Genomic DNA, 21,005 nt, shown 5'->3' on the forward strand with positions numbered 1-21,005 from the left:
CTGGGAACACAAGTAGTGATCCACAAGCCAAATAACCTGTTTCCATTTCTGCCTTAGATGGATGATTCCGAAAAACTTCTCCCACCAAAGTATCAAAGGTGGAATAGTCAAACGTTATGCTTGATTATCATTGTTACATGATACCAAAGTCTGACCCCAAGAGACTGGCATTTGAGATGAATTCCTCCCAGTCCTATTTCAACCTTATTTGTATTCCTTCTGCTTTAATTGTTGAACATGATTCAGGCCAAGCCTTGAAGCCTGTCTTAGTTGATTAAGGTGAGCATACCTGCTTAGCAGGAGTCTTGGCTGTGGTAAGAAAAATGCCTTAACTTCCTTCTGTATGGGAAACCTACGGTACTTAGATAATGCTGCAATATTTGACATGAACTCACAGAATGGGGATCTTTCCCTGACCTCAGTTTTAGCTGTGACTTGGGTGTGCTTGCTGTACTCAATGGGGGTATCACTTTTAGTTTAGACTTAGAGGCCGCTTCTGTAGACTGAAGCCCTGGCAGAATAGCCTGGTCTGCAAGGGCTGCTCATTGGCTCAGACAGCGAGCCTAAGTTGCTGTGAGTTACCATGCTGCTTGTGTTCTTGCAGCCACTGGGTTAAGTCAATTCATCTGATGTGAAATTCATCTAATTTAGGGGTGGGTGGAAGTTAGTTTTATATAGATGGGGACAACCTCAGGCTTTATAACCTGCTTTATAACCTAGATCAACTGCTCAGACTGTCTTCTCAGCCATGATCTTCTACAAGTGTTGTATAAATCATATCTCCAGTCATTCGGCATAGCTGATCATGTCTCAGGTTTCAGTGAGTTTCTCATTTGTTTTTGCTTGTTTTAGTTCCAGGGTAGACATGGACCAACTGTAGAATGCTTCAAGTCTTCTTGACTAACTTATTTTCCTGCTTAGGAGCCTGATTAAGTAAATGTGCTAGGCATAGCCCAAGAGGCAGTCACATTCATTGCAAGTCAGATTGACTTCATTTGCTTGCATGTATTCAGATTTTTAATGTGATGGAAATACCACAAGCATAGTATGTAGGGAGGCTGCTTCATGCCTTACAGATGTCTAGGTATTTGGTGTGGAATCTCATACTAAAGTAGATCACGAATGCCATGGAGTTGCTAGTGCCAGCACCGTGGTTGCCTTTAAAACTCGTGTACCAGCATGTGTTGGAGTGGATTTCTGAACAGGGCTTTAGTACAGGTTTTAGCAATGATTTGGTTTTTCTGTTTGGGATTTTTTTTTTCATTATGTGACGCGTGCACGCTCTGTTTCCTGCTCTTTGGTTTGTTGTGGTCTATTACACACACGGATTACCCTGTAGGATGCTGCTGATGTGATGGGAATTGGCCCCCACTTTGTACAATGTACCTGTGCAAAGATGAGTTTGTGCAGGACAGCACTTCTTAGACTTCTTAGCATTCTTGTAAAAGGATTCTGCATGCCAAATGCTGAGTTCTTTGAAAACCCTGGACTGACTACGGAATCTCACTCAGTGCAGTCATTAGATTTGAGATGCATTATGCTTTCAATTTTTAAAGATAGTTAATGCAGCTTTGAGAAAATAGCAAGCTGAAAAGCTGCCAGTGGTAGGTTTAGCAGATGCTTGTCACCTGTTAAACATTGGACTCATGCTAAAAATGCAGAGAGTCTCATCGTCCATCATACTCCATTTTTCTTTGTACCAGTATTAAGAAACATGCTGTTTCATTAGCTAGTGAGCACTTAACTCACAGCGTAGGCATATGCACAGTGAGCTAAGATAAGATAGTGTTTTTCTCAGATAGGAAGCCAAGGTAGTTACAGCAGGAAAATCCTGCTAAAACTGATCTTGCTTCAACTAGCTGCTGAAATCCTTAAACGCGCTCTAATTGCTAGCTGCATGGTAGAATTAATGAATGGGTGGTTCATTTGTTTCCTGAAAGTGTAGAGGAGATCCTATACTGAATTAAAATCTGAGTAAGATTGAGTACCTGAAACTTTCAGAAGCTAAGGTTTTCAAAGTGACAAGGAAGAGACAACCTTTCTTTAAATCTGAACTTCTCATGCATGTCTTCATTGGTAAGAACCATCCCCATTCTTCTGCTTTGAAACTAGTTCTGTGCCTGTTTGCACTGGCAGAAGCACAGGCATTAACTTCTGGTAGCTAAATATATCTCTACCTGTGGTGACACAGCTTTCTTCCATTATTGAGATTGGCAATTAATAGCTATCACCTGATACAGAATAACTTTATGACTCATTAAGTGGAGGAGGAGGAGGAAATGAGCTGGAACCCATGGTGTATTGCCATGTACTTCACTAAATTGCTGGTTGTATCTGTAAGATGTGCTCTGAGATGGTTCTGGTGCCATTCCAATGGAATGCAGTGCAACAGAATCTGACTTCCACCCACTCTGTCCTCTGAATAAGCAATATGAATAGCTTTTAATGGGCTAGTTATATATATAATATAGAAATTACATGTATTTCTAATTTCTATAGTAAGTATGCCACAGTGTTGTTATATGAAATTCTTTCCATATTTTAGCTTCGTGGCTAGTGTAGGTAATAAGCATACAAGTGCACGTGCTTGGCACCATTTCCTACAGAGCAGATTTTTCTTCAAATCATGTTCAGGAAGTGCTTTTGTACTTCAGATACTTTGTTTTGCACTTCAGATACTTTGAGACCATTTGGATAACATCTACCCTATAAGACTGTTGCTGAATAGAATCAACTTTTTAGGAAAGTGTAGCTCTTTGGAGTATTAGTTGGTAAGTAAGCATTGTCTGAAAAAAGTGGTGGTAGTGGTATTAAGCCTTGGTATTAAGGATTTTCTGGCTTTGCTTTGTGCCTGCCTTGCTATGTAATAGTGAGGAGTCATACAACAACATCTCATTGGCAGTTTAGTCACTTCTTGTGGAAACTTATGAAAACGCTAGAACAGCAAAGTCAATTCATTATTTTGCTAATGCGCTGTTGTAAATGTAGATAAAGTTTTTGATTGCATTGTCCCAAGCCTGCAGCCTTCAGTCTTGTTAGGCCTTCTGCTGACATGCTGCTTACCCTCCAAATTCTGCCGGACAAGCAAGGAGGATGTGATTCTGTGCTCAGCTCTGCACTTCTCAGTCAAATCTGCTTGTATGTAGCAGCAGACAGGTCTTGACATCTGATACACAATGCTGCTTATGTGCTGCCCTATGCCGTTCTCTTCTAACTTTTTAAAAGCCTGTTTCTGCCAAATCAAACTGTTTGCCTTTGTGCAAGGTCAAGTTTTCCTTTATGTAGGGGATACTTTGCAGAGGCAAAACTTCAGTTGTCTCTAATTATAACGCAGATCTATTATAATGTAACAGGGCAGCTTTTCACAGAAGTACTGCAACAACATAAGATTCAAGTTACTTTTCAGGCCGTGTCTTTGTGCTGTTGAGCTCATATTTCTTTTGCAAGTCTTAAAAGTTTGAGAAGAAAGATCAGGCGATTAAACAGATACCGCGTCTTATGTAGGCAGTGTGCATTACCAGAGGTTGGGAAAGTACAGAGGAAGTGTAATTGAGGCTCCTGTCAGGAATAAGGAACTGGATTAGGTGATTCCTGATCTCACAGATTCTTACATCGTATTTATAAGGAACTTATTCAAAAGAGAAGATGGTTTATGTTTGAACTCAGAAGTCATGGACTGGGCTTATAAATGAGTTTGGCAGTAAAGAGCTGAACAATTTTTCGTCCTATTGCAGGACTCCCGTAGAAATGCTGTAGGAATTTTCCGTGTTTTCTGTGTATTGGCAAAGCGCTGATGATTGATCCCTTCTCTGTATCAGTCTGAATTATGCAACTTCCAGACTGTGTAAAGACTTTGATCTACAGATTTTTTCTAAAAATTGGGCAAGGGGTTTAGAGGCTTGTAGTTTCAACTCTTAACGAAGAGAAGGAATGAGTGTTATAAGGTGGAAGAAATAAGAGTGCTCTGAAGGTAATGTAGGTGCTGGCTGACAAGGGCCTGGGAACTACCAGGAAACTAAATAAAAGAGTGGAAGGGCAAGAGTCATACAAAGGAGAGTCATACAAAGAGTGGTGCCTTTTGTGGAGCTTTGCAGCGAGTTGAGTCTGTTAAACCCCAGGCTCTTCATCTTCCTGATGCCACGTGCATACCCGCTAGTTTTCTGAAGACCATGCTTTCCATGGCCAGCTTCACGTGACATAAAACGTGCGACTTGTTGAAAAGACATCCAGTTCTTGTGATAGTCTCTGGTTTGCTCAATGATGTGTAATATTTCCGGTCATTTTTCAGGAGCATGAAAAAGTATGTTTCGAGTGCCTGTCTAATCTGACTGGATGGACTCTTCAGTGCTGGATGTTGGATTTTTATGTTGAGTGAGCCGTGGTACCTTCACAGTTCCTCTGCAGCATTGTTTTAGTTTCCTTGATCTGTCAAGAGCTTGGAGTACTTGGACATAAAAAGCTAAATTCCTCTTTTCAAACGCTCTCTAGAAAACGTCTGTAAACATTAAGATGATCTAGAAAACATTCTAGAAATACTTGGGAAAATGTTCTTTATTTTTATAATATTTCCTAATTTTCTAATATTTAAAGCAGTAGAAATATGTAGGAAAACTTTAAAGCCTTAAAGGAATTACTCAAAGAAAGCACATCTTTTTAAAACAAAGGTAAGCACCTAACCCACTACGTGAGCTCAGTTCTATTTTAAGGTCTGCCTCAGGCTTCCTACATGATACCAGTAAGTGTGCTGGTGTTCTCAGTTTTGGTCCAGTACATGAAGATGTCAGTCACCTGTTATGTTGACTGTAAAATGGAGCAGTTTTTGAGGCTGAGGGAAGAAAAAAGTAGGAGGATTTCTGATTTTAGGCGGGAATATTTAAGTATTCACGTTGTAAGAACAGCACTGGAGATCAGATGGTCATGGAGAAGTTAAAATAAAAACTTCAAGATAACTTTACAGGCTTGAGTTTTTGTGCATATGGATACAATCAGAGCACCAGAAAGCCTGTCCCAAATGTGTTGCATTAATACTGTTGAGGCATTTCTCCCACTTCAGCCCTGTTAGCTCTTGGAAGTGATGGATGTTTAACCGCTATTACACCGCGCTGCATGCCTGTTCATGAGTGTGGTTTTTCTGTAAATATTTTTGCATTGAAATGCTGAGATGCTATTGCTAGTCTCTTTGTGCATATTGCTACTTGAGCATCCATCTGTGAGCCTTGCTAGTCAGGCAGTTCACTGAACGGAGATGAGTGAAGGAGATACTTGTGGCCAGACGGTATGCCTTATGTTTGGGTAAGGTTCATTCTTCCAAATATTAGACCTGGACGTGAGTCACAGGGATCAGTGCTAGGTCTGCTAGGATTCTTTTACGGTCTCAGGTAGTTCAGGAAGAAGATAAAACCAACAGAGGGCTTTTCCTGTCTATTCTAATGCTAATGATAGAATTGCACAAACTTCCTCACCATGCGCTTGTTGAAGGTCTAAGCCCTTTTACTCCAGAACTGTGCATTTTACTTCCAGAGACCTGAGTTGGGATGAAAAGAATCCCTCTGTCCAGGATGGCTCAAACTTTCTCAACCTGTGCTTGTTGTTCTGTTTCTGTCACCTGTGAATTTCTTTAAGATAATGGCCTTTAAAGGTTCCTGGCTCTTGTGTTTGTTCAAATTCCTTTTTCACAGGCGGATGCTGTGCAAGTGGTTCGTAATGCTTCATGTGAGGGATAAATTCCAAGCAGCGTTCAAGAAGACTGCCAAGACCTTAAGCATCTCCACATTACTTTTTGTCAGAGCTCTATGGCTACAACTGTCAGATGTATTTCATAGTCTTACATCATCACTTGCAAAAACTGCTTTTCAGTTGGCTGTATTCAGAGTGGAGATCTGTGGCTTTTCAGTTATTTCAAAATCCAGTTTGTGGAACCTGCCTTGGCTGAATGCTGCAGGTATGCATTGTTTCAAAGAGATGCTAATGTAACGTTGTCTGGCATTGTTTTCCAGCAGTTCTGGAGGTGATCTTGTGCAATTCTGCACTAGCTGTCAAAGCTATGTTGCACGCAGAGCTACTTTCAGTTTTGTTTGAATGTCTGTGTCTGCTGTTCTGGGACAATCTAAGCTGATCTAAACTGCTACCACTGTCCCAGTACTCCCTCTTTCATCACCCCTACAATCCTGTCTCTGCTCTTGCACTGGTTCTGGCACCGTTTTGTGTTAAATGGGCAAGAAAACTCACCTTCCTGGGGAAGGGAAAAGGCTGAAGCTTTCTCTTAGCTTCATGAGCTAAGGTGGCTCAGCACAGGATCAGCTGAGGGCCAGAGCTGGCATAAGGGAGGTGTGGGGTATCATGGGCCTGCTTCAGCTGCAGTCGAACCACAGGCTCAACGAACCATAGGCTCAACCATTGTTTGGTGCTGACTGCTGCAAAATGGTTTCTGCCTTTGTTCTTCACGACTTATGGAGTGTTTCTGTGGAATGCGGAATCACGTGCATGCATCAGTGGAAGTGTCCCAGTCACGTCTCAGCACATTACAGAACAGCTTCTGCCATTGTCCACAAACGCTTTTGAAAATGGTGTTAATGCCTTGCAGCGAGCACATATGGCACCCAGAAATGGAGGGTTTCCTCTTCCATGGCGCTTCTCGTTCAGGCAACAGTTTCTGGCCCTTCTATGCAAAATGCTTCCGTTTCTTGTCGTATTATTTCTGCTGTTTAGTGTTTATCTTCCTCCTTGTTTTCTCACTAAGTCTGTTTCTTGTTCACTGCTATTACAGTTATCAACATTGTTTAAGTTCCAGCTTCGTATATCGCGGCATATGTGCGCTGGCTTCATTATCTGCAGTGCTACAAGTATTTAATATCTACTACGTGTATCTGCATGTGTTAAACTTGCCTGATGAGGCTGAGTGGGGCAGCTTGTCTGCATATTGATTTAGACCTTGTTTATTGTTGATCAGATGTATTAAATACAAGCCTATTTCAGAACGCTTCTCTAAAGCACCTATTTTTTGCTAATTGTAGGTGCTGGCAGATCAGGAGCAGTCCTTATTGTTGTACTTGTGATCACTGGGAAGCTTATTTTCTTGTCCAGTCTTGTACTTCCTTGCAGAAGGTGCTCATCAGTTGGGTATATTGAAATTTGTCTGTCAGATGTGTATGGTTGCACAGATCAATGCAGTAAGCCGGGCCTTCCAGGGAACTTGATTTTGGGAAAAGCCACGTGAAAAGCCCCCAGAACTTGCTGCGTTCTGGGGGTCTGATTTCTGTTTATTTTAGTAGTTTATTGCCTGTAGAGCTCCTAAATTCTTTCCATTGCCAGGTTATTTAATCACATCCTTTCTCCTTTGAATGCCTTCTGGCTCCCCAGCTGGCTTTAAACCTACATGCCATCTACCAGATTCTGTAGCCGTCCGCCTGGTTGTGATTCATGTGGCTGCGTATCACCTTTGCTTTGCTAACATTGTCACCTTGTATGTGATCAGTATTATCTGAAATACTTTCTCGGCCTTAATTCATGTAGCTCTGCAGCCATTTCTCAATGTCTAAATTTCCTCCATAAGCAGTTTTTCCAGGGCTCTTCATCAGTGAAGATTCTCTTAAAACCCAGTCTTACGTTCTGATTCGTCTGTCCAGCCTTAGACTAATTTTTAACGCATTTAAATGAGCCACCAGGGCTTAGATGACTTTGTGCGTATTTGCTGTTTGAAACCTGGATTGGAGTTTGGGCTTTTTGAGGGCTTGGGCCTCTGTGTACTTGAGCTAGGCATGTCAATCCATCCTGAGTGCAGGTGTAGGTTACCTGGGCACAAGGATCCCTCAAATCTTATATTCTTGCTCCTTACCGCTGCTTTAATGCTACCTTTTGTCTAAAAACAAGTGAGTCCTGGAGCAGATCTAGCTAATCGTGGGGGATTTCAGCTGTAGCTGAGAAAGGAAGCTTGAGTAGGAACAAGCTTTGTTAATTAAACACTTTCTGTAAGACCAGCTTCCGTCCTTGCCCAGGGCCTGTGTAGTGTCGCTGAGAGGTGGGGAGGAGGGCAGTGGGCTTATCAGCGGTGGTACAACGCGTCTGCCCGTTGTGATAGCGGGCTGTGCAAGAGTGGCAGAAGGTACAGTCGGTACGGTCTCTTCAGAGCAGTTTTTTTTTTTTAGTGCTGCTTCCCCTTAACCCACACAGAAACCACAGCTGAATTCAGACACTTCAGGGAACAGTTGTGACAGCACTTTCTGTTTCACAGCAGCCGAGGGGCTGGGGGTGATGAAGCTGCACCTTAACTTTTGAAAAATTCTTCTTTCTAAGAAAGATTTGAGCTTTGTAGCTTTGTGCGTTGTGGCAAGTTGTATTTCTCCAGTTACCCCATCGTACTGCAGGGACTCCATAGGTAGATTCGTTTCCCCGAGCACTGAGGTCTAGACCTGAACTTGTCAGCGCAAGGGGTTTTTAGGGTGAGATTATTCTGACCTAGTTTAGACACCAGCTGTAAGATAATGAGCTGGGCCTCACCCTCGCTGACTGTCCAAGCGCTCTGTGGATGACTGGTCCCTTGTCAGCCTCCGCACTTCACCAGAATCATCCCACCCTCTGCACGTCCTGCCTGGGAGCAGACTGCGTCCCACACTGCCGTGTGCTATTAGCACACCGAGGAGCAAGCAGGTACAACTGTAATTTGAGCGTGAGTCAGCAGCTGCCCGAGAGCGAGGAGAGGCGTGCGAAACGGCACCTCAGCTCTGCCTCTGCAGCACTTCCTACGGCTGCGGCTCGCTTATCCTTGTGCCCATGGGAGCCTCGCCGTGGATTTGGAGTAAGACTTAACTCAGCCTTTAATAGAAGCTAATGATAGGGTATGGGACTTTCAGAATTATTAATGAAAGTAACGTTGAAGGCAGTTGCACAACTGTGCACAACTTTCCATACTCGAGCATTTGTATTTGGCTTCCACATGCTAACCAGCTGTTTTTACCTGTCTGTTGACATAGTCCCCACCAGGAGCTGTGTGCAGCTGTGGGACTTCCGTCCTTGGCCAGCCAGCTCAATTCTAGCCCACAAAAGAGGCTCAGATTTCCTGCCCGCCCCTTCAGTGTGGCCCCTCTGCATGGTTTCCTGTAGCTGACATGTTCAGCCTGCAGCCTGAAGAGTTAAGAGCTTGTGGTGCTCGTTAGGCTTCTCCAGAGTGCAGAAGGCATGGTACAGATATGAAGCCTGCATGTTGTCAGCCAGCCCAAAATAGGCTACGGGTATGGAGCACATCTTCTGGAAGAAAAGCAAGAAAGTACTCAGACATCTAGATGCTGATACTGATATTTCTCCATACTTGTGGTGAAAGTTGCTAACGAAGCACCTAATTCTTCTACATTAGAGAATGCTTCTGTTGAGACTCAGCCAGGGCAAAACACAAGGCAAAGAGTTTGGGTCCCTAGCACTGAAGCAGCAGTCAGTACAACGTCTACAATCTGCAAACTGAGCTTACGAAAATTCCATAATCTCATATCCAGAACCTTCCATATTTCTAATCAGGATCCTGAGATTTCAGTAGCTTGACACTTTTCTGAGGAGTGACGTGCATCAGCATCCCTGGGAGCAGCTGGCTTTCTCAAATTTAAAACCCTTTTCTAGCCTTGATGATGAAATTCAAACCACTCTGCAGGTTCATACAAGCTTCTGGTTGGCCCAGGAAAAACTGGTTTGGTTTGATCTGTTATACATTCTGCTTACTAAATATGTTTGTTCCCAGGAATCTATTTTCTTAAAGAGCTGAGAGGCTCAGCATATTTCCCTCCCTGCCCTGTACTGTGAACATGTAGTATTTTAATTAGGCTAAACTCTCTGATGAAATGAGTGCTTTGACTTCAATGGAGTTTCACTTATCTGTGACTTAGGAAAAAAACCTGACTGCAGACTCCCTGTGCGGCACTCAGCCTCTAGACCTGGGAGCATAAAATTGTGCCTTGGACTCTCATGGCCAGGATCTGCTCCAGCTTGCTTCTAGGTAGCCCTGGAGTGAAACTTGTGTAATATTAGCATTTTTTTATGAGTTTTGCTGGTTTCTGAGCCGCTGGGAGCAGTTCTAGTCTTTTTCAGTGCCCAGAGTTGCAGGTGTATGTCTGCTCGGAGGCCCAGGGCGCAGTCTTTCCTAAAGCTCATCTCAGTTCCCAGTATTCCCACTGTCCTAGGCCAGTGCAACCAGTGCTCAGCGGGTGCTGGGAGAGCTGGCTGTAGTTGCTCTTGCTGTGCTACAGGATTAAACTGAGCAGGGTCCAGGCTGCTGGGATGAAAGGTGTTCTCTCCTGGCTGAGGTCCTGCTTCTCCCTAGCAGCTCCGCTTCATGACTGCCCCTTCTTAGTGCAGGAATTAGCAGCTCTGTAGCATGTGCCTGGAAACTGGAGGTAATAGTTGGGGAATTCATCACAGAACCAGGACCACTGATTTAAAGTCAGACTGTGCTACATTAACCCACCAAATACAACAAACACTGCAGATGTCCCAGCAGAAGCAGGGTACAAGAGAAGGCAGTGTGCAGAAGGACACGTTTATGTTGGTGGAGCACTTGCATCAGCAGGTAGTAAGGTGGAATGACAAGTAAGATGGCTGATGGGGTATAGAGACCCTCCGGGGCTTGCTCACTACTTAAGCAATTGCTACCTTCCTATCCAGACTTCTGCCACCTCACCTTCCCATCAAGAAATCTGCTTTTTATCCTTGGGTTATCTCTTGATAACTCATATCCCTCATCTGATCAACTTAAGATCTTTGTAGTAGATGTTTTTTCTTCCCCTGTAGTAACTTCCAAGGTAAAGCACCTGAATGTTTGTTTTTTTTTTTTTCATCAGAGTCCCACAGGAGACCTTTGTACTTGATTTTATCAGCAGAAATAATCCTTTTAAACGTGGGCCTTCCAGCTGACAGAACAAGTACTTGGGGAGTCATTACCAAAAAGACTATTTTCTGTACATCAGAAACCATTGTTGTTTAAGCATCCTTAAGACTCCTGAGAAACTCAGATCCAGTCACAAAAGTAATGTTGCTCAAAGCTTTTTCCTCTGTGCCAGAGACCCTAGAGTTCTGGATGTGGTGCAGAGCAGCTGTTCCAAGGTGATGAAGCAGCTTAGTTTTCTCCCCAGACTGCTCTTAGGTGGCTTGTACTGGAGGTTCCCTTGGTGTAAAATGAAAGTATTGACAGGAAAGTATAAAACGCCTATGGTGTATCTCATGTATACGGTTTAAGACTTCTCATTGTTGCTCTGCTTTTGTACAAGGAAGTGGGTTCACTGACTTCTCTAAGCTGTGGATAAAATTTAACCAAGGAACTTGGAGGAACGTCATCCTAGAGCTCATGAAAATCTGAGGTGCTTCCAACAACTGGGGTGTCTCCTGGGCTCTGAGAACCTGAGCCTGGCTGTCTACCTAAAGCCAGATCAAGGTGTGACTCACGGGACGAGCTTGTCTGTGCAAGAGCAAGACTTTGAAAAGAGCTCAGCTCTTAGTGCTGTGCCCCGCTGCCGATCCTGTGCTCTGCTCCAGCCTGGGCCTGGCCAGACCACAGCTTCTGGTCCCATCGCACTTGGGACCTGGGGCCTGTGCTGCAGGGGCTTAAAGCTGCTACCTTGTTGTGTCGTGTTCTCTGCAGTCCTCTCCCCAAGATATGTCTGTGGTGGGGCAGGGCTGGTTGTCCTTTCAGTCCTGCTCAGCTCTGCTTTGCCCACAAGCCTCCAGCCAGGTGGGCTCCAGTGATAGCGGCCTGGGGCAGAGGATCCCTCCCTTTGCCTTTCAGTCTGCCCTTTATGAAAGCAGTCGTCATTCTTCTTCTTTCTATGTGAGGAGAATAAATCTTTTAATTCTAAACTGTAGAAGCGAATCCTCTGTACTTAGTTTCCTATTTATTTGAATGGTAAGCAGAAGCTTAGATAGCTTACAACTTCCTCTTTCCTCTAAATAATTTCATGAATTAAATTCTTGTGGTAGGGGAACAGCTGAATGATAGGGAATTGATAGGGTGAAAGTTCAGGCTCTGTTTGCAAAGGGTATCAGCTTTGAAATTATTAAGCTACCCAGGGCCTTGGATTCCTTCCTGAACGACCACCTGGCTTCTTCTGTGCTTTCAGGTCCTGCTTCCAGCTGAGGTGTATTTGACTTTCTCAACTGCTATTATTAATAAAAGTGTTTTTGCATGAGTTTTTGATAATGCCAGGTCAGTTTTATTCAAAGGGGCAAAATTTTAGGTCAGTAGCTGAAGTTTTATAGAAGTTACAGCTTGAGTGTGTCTGTGTGCAACAGCCAAGTTTCCGTGGATGAGCAGAAATCGGCATTTCTGAGCCACGAAGGCAGCTTTAGGCAGCGGGGGGAGGAAAGGCACTGCCGTGCTTCGTCTGCACCAGGCGAGGCCGCGAGCAGCACCTCACGTTAGGAAATGGCGGCATGGGCCTGGGCTGAGGGCTCCCCACGGGGCTGTGCTGGGTTTGGTGCCGCAGGACGGGCTGAGGTGAGTTATAACCCCAATTATGGAGGCATGGAAGGGCTCTGCCGCCGGTGCCGTGCCACCGGGGCCCTAAAAAGCTCCCGGACAGCGAACGGGAGGACCGAGCTCGGGGCCGGGGGGGCGGCAGGACGGCGACCGAGCGCCCCGGAGGGGAGTTGGGAAGGGGCGGGGCCTCCTGAGGAGATGGAGGCGGAGCCACCGCGGGGGCGTGGCCACGGGGGGGCGTGACAGAGCCGGCCACGCACGTGCGCTACGTGCGGCGCCCGCCGCCGCGGGGGGGGGGGGGAGGAGGAGGGGGCTCGCCGGGCTCCCTGAGGGGCGGCTCCCCGCGGCCTGCCCCCCCCTACACACCGGGGGCGGGCGGGGGACAACGGGGGCGCGGAACAAAGGGAGCCGGGCCGCGAGCGGCACCGCGGGCGGCGGGGGAGGTCCGTGAGGGGAGCGGGGCCAGGCCGCGGCCGCCCCGGGGCCGTGCCCGCAGACAATGCGTCCGCGCGGCCCGCCGAGGCCCCGCCCCGCCGCTGACGTCGCGGCGGCGCAGCCAACGGCGGGCCGCGGAGAGGCTCTTTAAAAAAAGAAGCGCCGGCCGGCGGCGGCCGCTGTCAGCTGTGGCGGATCCCTCCGCGCATGTAAACAGAGCGCGGCGGGGCCCGGCCGCGGGGCCCCACAAAGAGCGGCCCCGGCCCCGGTCGGGGGTGGGGAGCGCGGGGTCCCGAGGCCTCCCCGAACCAGCGGTGCTGGAGGGGAGCGTCTCGGGACGGGGGGGGGGGGGGGTGTGAAAGGGCCGGGGGGGGGGGGGCCGCGCACAAAGGCGGCGGGGCGGACATTTTGTGAGCGGGGCCGGGGCTCCCCCCCCCCCCCCCGCCCCCCAGCAGCACCCGTGGGGTCCCGGGGAGGCGCCGCTGAGGGTTCGGTGCCGCCCGTTCCCCCCCCCCCCCCCCCCCCTTTCCCCCCAGGGCTCGCAGCGGGCCCCTAACCCCCGGGGGAGGGTCTAGAATCTTCGCCCCCCCCCCCCCCGGCCCCCAACCCCTCAACCGGCCCCAGCCCGGGCCGGGCGCCCCCTCACAAAGGCGCGTGACGGGGCGGGGCGGCCGCCGCCCCCTCCCTCGCTCCCTCCCCCTCCGCCCAGCCCGGGGCGGACTCTTTTTCTCTCGTTCTCTGCCTTCTTGCCCCCCCCACCCCCGTTAACCCCCCCCACCCCCCAGCACCCCTCCCCTTTACCCCGCACCCCCGCCTCCTCCCGGCGCAGGACGCGCACGTCCCGTTGGAGGCGGCGGCTGGCGGAGGATTGTTCGGTGCTGGTGGTGGTGGTGGTGGCCGTGGTGGCGGCGAGGCCCGGGCCGGGCCATGGCCGAGTTCCTGCCCCCGCCCGAGTGCCCCGTCTTCGAGCCCAGCTGGGAGGAGTTCGCCGACCCCTTCGCCTTCATCCACAAGATCCGGCCCATCGCCGAGCAGACCGGCATCTGCAAGGTGCGGCCGCCGCCGGTGAGTGCCCGCATGGCGCCGCCGGGGGAACGGCCTTTGTGTGGCGGCACGGCTCGCACCGGCACCCGGCGGCCCTGCCCCGTGCTGCGGGGTCGGCGGTGCGGGGCCCCCTGCCCTCCCCTGGGGCCCGCAGGTGCCCCCCGGGCAGGTGGGGCCGCTCCCCCCCTCTTCCTCCTCCTCCTCTTCCTCTTCTTCCTTCTCCGGTGAGAAGTTTGGCCGTCCCCGGGGCTGGAGGGGGGGGGCCCGGCCGTCCCCCCTCTCCGCGGCCGCCCCCCGCCGCCAAGTGGCTCCCAAGTGTTGGAGGTGCCCGGCAGGAAAGTGGCTGGAGCCGGGGGGAGACTGAGCCGGCCCCGCCGCGGCTCCCCGCCGGCTCGGGGAGGCCGAGCCGCTCCTCTCCTGCCTGTCCCCAGTTGCTCGGCCCCCCCCAAAAAAGTTCCAGCGGGGCCCCAGCCGCTGTCCCGGAGCCGTTGCTGGGGGCGAGCAGCCCCCGTGCAGAGCCCTGGAGGAGGCAGCTGCTTGGGTGTTGCCCTCCATGTTGGCATTGTGGTGGTGGAGGGCTGGGGACACCGCTCCTCTCCTCTCCTCGCCCGCACACGGTCCCCCGGGGCCCGGCCCCGGCCCTGGCTGGGGTCCGGCTCAGTTTTATTTGATCCAGGTAACTATTTCCTCAAGTTGAGCAACGTCCAACTCCGCAGCCCGGAGTTTGAGTGGTGTCTTTGCTAGCTGAAGCCTAGACAGACATGGCCACCATTTTAGAATGCAATACACAGTGGGAAGAGTAATGAGCCTTCATCTTCATCATCATCACCTCGACTGTTGGTGTAACGGTGCTCACAATTGTGGTGTGAATTCTGATTTCCTTTTGTTAGACGACCCGATTTACTGGGAAATACTGTTAAAGATCTTAGCACCATAGTTTGTGTAGTCATAATTGTTAGTTCTTTTACAGGGATAAACAATCGCACTGGGGAGGAGAGGGGCTTCTTAGAGTAAAAATCTAATTAACAGGCACGTGTGAATCATCTTATTTTGGGTGAATTGCTCTTTCTCCAAGTGGAGGGTGGTGCAAGTCCGGGGTGGTGCAGCTGGCTTGAGGTAGTTTACGTGACGGCAACAACTCGAATGTTAAACAGCAACTGAGAGCCTTAAATCTCATCCAGCGAGAGGTGAAGCTGACAAAACATTTCTGCAGACTTTAGTTTTGTGAGTGATGCTTGGAGCTCAAAGAAAATAATGTTCAGAAACACATGCTCTTCTCAGTTTTGTGTTTTGATCGTTGCTGGGACTCCTGTTGGTAACCATCCTTTTCCTCCCGAATTAAAATAAAGTGAAGTAACTTGCTGCGTTACTGTCTGAGGTGATAGAAATGTTTGTGCCGAATCGAGTGATGCGAATCTCGGGGAGGAAGATGTTTTCCGTTTTCTGGGAGAACTGTGAGGGTTTGCATTTGTATGAACTACGTGAGAACGCTCTTGAATTTAGATCTAGGTAGAATATACCAGTGCCCCTTTTCAGGCGGTGCTGACATAGTTAAGGGGATAAGATGGTTTTCATTATACTGTCAACACTGAACTTATGTAATCTTTTTGAGTAGAATAATCTTTTTGGAGAACATATTGTCAGCAGTATTTCAGCAACTCTGAGCAGAACAGAAATTTTATGGAGGCTTTTTTCCTTTGTGATTTGTTTTAAAAATCTCATCGATGTTTCTCATCTGTTTGTGTAAAAAAAGCCAAAGCCCTATCATAAAGCTTCCTGTGAGCTACATTATCTGTTAGAGTCATAAATGAATAGCTCTCCTAAGGAATAAATTAGTTATTACAGCTGCATTCTCGGCATACTCTCATCTCCACTTACTGAAACGCTAAGATCTGTCTGTGTTTATGTTCATATGTTTCACTGAACGTATTTAGAAGTAGGATGAAAATAGTCGGAGCTGCTGAAGGCGGAACAACACCTAATAGTTATATGAGGCCTGGCTTTCATGAGAGCTTAGCTACTACAGCTCTTATCTACCCTAGATAATGACTCGGGAGACTTGTGCAAGTGCAGTTGATCGTTCACCGGCCTGAAGCATAGAGGGAGCCCTTCCAAATCTACCAGAGAAAGCGTTGAAGTTGACGTAGTTCCTGGCCTTCCCCCTGGAAGCAGGAGGTGCAATGAATATTCAGTATAATCAGGTGGCTTATAATATTGTAAGCTACAAATTATACCGATCTTTTCACAAAAATTGTGTACGTTCTAACCAAATGTGTTGTTCAGGGATGGCTGACGTTTGGCAATCTTCCTGCATCCAAGTGAAGCTTTTGGCTGTGTTCTTAGTCCGCTTACCTGCCGGGGCTGCAGTACAGCAGGTATGCAGCACTGTGAACTGTCCAGGATCCAGGACAGAAAAAAGCTCGGAATTTGATCCCTGGGTTTGCATTGTTTTAGCTTAAACTCTGCTGGATAATTATTGTGCTTTTCTGTCTGAACTGCAGTATGGAATAACGTTATATGGAACTGGTGATGCCCAGTCATAGCTTCACAAGTTTATGAAAGAGTCATTGCTCCTAAGATAGCTTTGATATTTCAGCCCTGGAGCACAAAGAGAAGAACTTTGTGGTCTCTGAAGGACAGGGAATATCTTCTCCGGCACCTTTCTTCTAGCATTATCTGGGCACCAGATATGCCTGGGAAAACACATCGGTGGTGGCTTTTCCCATGCTGAGGATTTGGAGGACAGCGAACTGTTCTGCGAGGGGGTTATCAAGGCACCTGGCATACTGTTAGACATCAGGGTGGAAGGTATCAGGTTTTAGGTGCTCATTGCCAGTTCTTGGGATGAGAGAGTGTCCAGGGACCTAACAGCAGGTATAACTCCTGCACAGCAGTGCTAGAATTTCAGAGTTTCCCCTTGAATGCTCAAAAGCAGCTTTCTTCCTCTTCGTTCCAGTCGTCACCGATGGCTTAGTTTGGCTCTTACTTGGAGGACTGTGGGACACTGCAATGCCATGCTAACTGGTTTGGACTTGAAATGGCTGTCTTGAGGACACAACGGTAACCGTGTTCCCTGACACTGTGTTGCATGACATAGAAAAGCAAGTTGAAGGCTTCTTGTTGACGACCTTGAGCGTGAGGGGACGGTCCTGCTGGCAGCTGTGTCAGTCAGATACAAGGCTTTACTAGCGGTGGTTGTTTCAAGTAGTTAATGTGCTACCTAAATTAAAAATATTTTTGATTTGTGCTGCTGAACTGAAGATGCAAAGCTAGAAGCAGAAAACTGGATGGCGCACAGCTTGTTTGCAGTCCTTCACATGCTGTGTTGCAGTTGGATTTTCTTCTGTGAACTGAAAACATCCTTTACTATGTTGCCCTTTTTAAATGGTAAGCTGGAACAGTGGCTTAGTCCAAAAATCAGCATGTCAAGTGCTGGCTCTACATTCTGGAAGACTTTGTGATAGCTCTGCATTTTAGAGGGGCACTTAAATGAAATGAAGTATCGTTTGAGAATGGTATCACTGCTGTTTGAAATAGGTAGCTTTTTAATATTAATTCATGAAAGTAAGCATTCCCTCGAATTCGCAGCATAGCTTCAAGAATAAAAGGTAACATATCATACTGTTCCTGCTCCAAATTCGACTTAAGAATGGACTCCTCTTTCCAGTTGGTTGTGTAGCTGCTTTGCAGCAGTGAAGAAATAACAGATAACAGTTACTTAAGCCTCCCTTGCCATATGCATCGGTTTCAAAATATAAAATTCTGTAAAACATGCTAGAAACACTAGTTTTCCAATAGCCAAACATTAACATTCAGTCTAAATGTCATTGCTTTGAGTAATGTGAATACGGAGAAGCGCAGTTAAGGCTTCCAAGTAACCTTAAGTCTGCCCTGGTAGAACAAAATATTTTAAAATTATCTGTGTTAGTGTTACTGAAATCTTGAAGGAATTGGCACTGGAGTTCTCTAAATTATCAACTCAAACTTCCAATAAATCCTGGAACACTGGGAAACTTTCCAGAGGAGTTAACTTCTTCATGGGTTTAAGTTCTTTATGGGTGCAAGAGTTGTTAACTGCATCTCCCTCCAGGGTGGAAGAATGGCTGATAACAGTCCTGAACAGGAACTCAAAAGGTGATACCATGAAATACGATTGCATGGTGTTGTCAAATTAGTTTTATTGTTTTCCATTCGACTACATGTTCGGTTAAATTGGTTGTGTTGTCATGATCTGAGATCTATAAACTATAATTGAGCATGTTTCAGTATTCTAATTACAATAATTGTTATTCTGCAAAATTGATACCACGCTGAAGGAATCACAAATTATTTCAGCTATTAATGAGAAATTATAATGAAGGATAGGTTTCTAATGGTCTTTCAGAACCTCAAGCCAACAGTATGTAATTTTCATAAAGGGTCTAGAAGAACAAAAGAAATTATTTCATAAAGATCGCAGGTTTATGGTAGGTGCCTCATTGTTATAGGGTGATCCCGATTGCCTAATAAACACTGGAAGATACGAAACAATAACCACTTGAGTAGGACTCCATGTGAGGTTTTACCTTTAGGAACAAAGGAGCCTGGACCAGCCTTAGAGGAGGGGGGAATTGCAGAAAAATAATTGAATCCTTGTGGAAACGGGTCTGATGTTAGAAGAGCTGCTTTGGGTAAATCAGTGAACGCAGCTCTTGAATTTCCTGGTAAAGAATAGGAAGATGATTTTACCTCTATAGTAGCATGGTTCTGAGAAGAATGCCGCATTTAGAGTACCGCTGCATTCATCTGAGAAATTTAAAGAGATCTGACAATTAGAGCGGGTGTGGAGAAGTGTCGAGAAAGTTCTGCGCACGGAAGAATGAATTTGAAAAATGTCACCGTACCACGGCTCGAGCGGTGTGAGCTGAAGGCACGGGGCTTCTAAGAACTGAAGCTGTTGTTCCGGGGCACGTTTTCAGGAACGGCGTTGATTTAAGCTGCTCGTTCAGCTGCGTGGCCAGCCTGCTGAGGGAGCTGGTCTGGATTTAAAGTCCCTCCTGCTTCCCACATTCCTCCTTGATTTTATTTATTTATTTTTATGGAGAAATAAAACAATTTCCTTTAAGCTGTGGACTAAACGCAGTTAACTTTTGGCACACCTTCGTTGAGGGAGATGTAAAGCAGCACAGCTACACCAGGAGTTAATGCAGAGAATCGCTCTGGTTTGCCCTAAACAGGAAGCTGATGGTGGTGATCCCTCTGATTTGATAATGCGCAGAGGCTCGGTCTGTTTATTTTATCAAAAAGAAAACAGATAATTACAATACATAAGCAAGCTTCATAGGGAGAAAATGATAGGTACAGCATGGCGTGGCAGTCGGGTTGAGAAGCGCCTGCAAGCCGCTGGTCCCTGTGGAGCTGGAACCAGGTTCGCTCGAGTTGGGTAACAGGACATGCATTTTTAACAGGGAAGGTGATCGGCTGTTAGGGAAAAAAAATAAGGGAGACGATGAGTTTGCCACCTTCTTACACATTCAGATCAAGAATGGGTGTTTTCTGGAAGAGGTGGTTCGGTGCTGAGGCTCCTGTTTACAGGCTGTCAAATTCTGGTGAAGAAAATTAGATCTGCCACTGAAGCTCTTCAGGAGGTCTTTATGTGAAGAATTTGCTATGTTCAGTCCAGGGGTTGTACTGTGAAATAAGGTAAATCCAGAGCAGCTTGTTTATCGGTGTCCCCAAGCTTTAATTATCAGGGAAATAAGAAAAAACAACATTATATTACTAATGACAACTGTTCTGTGCAGCATAACCAGTGGTAAGTTTTCTGCACTTCAGAAATGCTGAAAAAATGGAGCGTACTTGAGGAATGATGAGAGAATATCCTCGCCTCGCATCAGTCCCTTCCAGCGTGGAGTTCAGACGCTCTGTCTTAGCTCATAGAAGATTTCAGATGAAACGATTTAGTCTGGAACTAAATGTGAGGCAGCAGTGGAGGGTTTGGGGAGTTTTTGTTGGTTTTCTGTTTGTTTGTGTAACTTGAGAGACATAAACAGTGTCAGTGAGCTAAAAGCTGAAATTAGAGCTTCAAGCTAAAAGCAGCCCCCTCCCCAGCCATGAAACTACTGCTGTCCGTGAGCAGAACACGTTTATTATGTCCAGCAGGATGTTCCTTCCCTCAGACCCAAATTTCTGGGTCGTTCCTGGGGCCTGCAGGGCGGAGGGCTGGGTGTGCGTGCAGGAGGCCAGGCTGAAGGCCTTGAAAAGCTGGGGAGAACCTCTGGGTTCATAAAACCTGCCAGCCTTCCTTACATGAGCCTAAGCAATGGTCTCCGGTGGAAGTATGTGCTTTGCAAGTGAAAATAATCTGAAGGGAGAGCCTGAAAGGCGAGTTTTGTCATGGCAGGCCTCTGCTGAGCGGGAGAGCCTCTGTCTGCTCGGAGCTGGAGCCATCATCAGCCAGGTGCCGGTGCTGGAGTTGGCTCTTGCTTGTCTGTAGGTATGTTGGGTGCCTGCTGTGCCTTCAGATCCTCCCATAATCCGAGTTAAACTGGGATTAAAAACTGGGTTTGGAAGCTGCTGGTTGCGGCTCCAAAGTGCTGGGACGGGAGGGCTCCACGAACAGCACCGCGGTTGTGCCACTCACCGGCTGGACGCGTTCGGGAGGTGGCAGCAGGACCAGACCAAAAAACTGAGACCGTCCACAGCCCCTCAGGCCTTGAGGGAAGAGTGGCGGAGCTCGTGGGGCCTGACGCCCTTCAGCACTGGCACCTGAGCCTGGCCCCCGCGCTGCTGGATGCTCTCTGCGAGGTGTGGTGGTAGAGTTATGAATATTTAAGACTTGAGAGGTTTGGCTGAGAAGTTTATCCTAACTAAAAGCACATTCATTTCAGTTAAAAGCTAATAGTCTGTGACTGCTTCCAGCTCCCCACCTCCAGCGAAGACAATACTGGGTGTGCCGCTCCTATAGGCTCCACCAAGGCTCTCTCCATATTGTCCCTATTCACTGCCTGATTCCTCCCCAGAATGGTGGCACTTAGCAAGCTACTTAAGGGTCCATCCTTCCCAGAGACGGAGCCCAAGCTTTGTTCGCATTGAA

At 47.3% G+C, this 21,005-nt stretch overlaps 1 protein-coding gene across 2 annotated transcripts in view; it reads left to right on the forward strand.

The window, feature by feature from the left end:
- The first annotated feature begins 13,630 nt into the window (after window positions 1–13,630).
- Window positions 13,631–21,005, forward strand: part of KDM5B (lysine demethylase 5B) — a 54,356-nt gene continuing 46,981 nt past the window's right edge. Inside the window, exon 1 of one of the 2 annotated variants that reach the window (XM_048071063.2) lies at window positions 13,631–13,951. In XM_048071063.2, coding sequence (XP_047927020.1) covers window positions 13,814–13,951 — 138 coding nt within the window. In that variant the 5' untranslated portion in view covers window positions 13,631–13,813. Of the gene's footprint in view, window positions 13,952–14,030; window positions 14,607–21,005 lie in introns of those variants that run through there. The other variant, XM_066983202.1, reaches the window with a different exon arrangement.

This window comes from Anser cygnoides, chromosome 25, assembly GCF_040182565.1.
Source record: "Anser cygnoides isolate HZ-2024a breed goose chromosome 25, Taihu_goose_T2T_genome, whole genome shotgun sequence".
Lineage (NCBI taxonomy): Eukaryota > Metazoa > Chordata > Aves > Anseriformes > Anatidae > Anser > Anser cygnoides.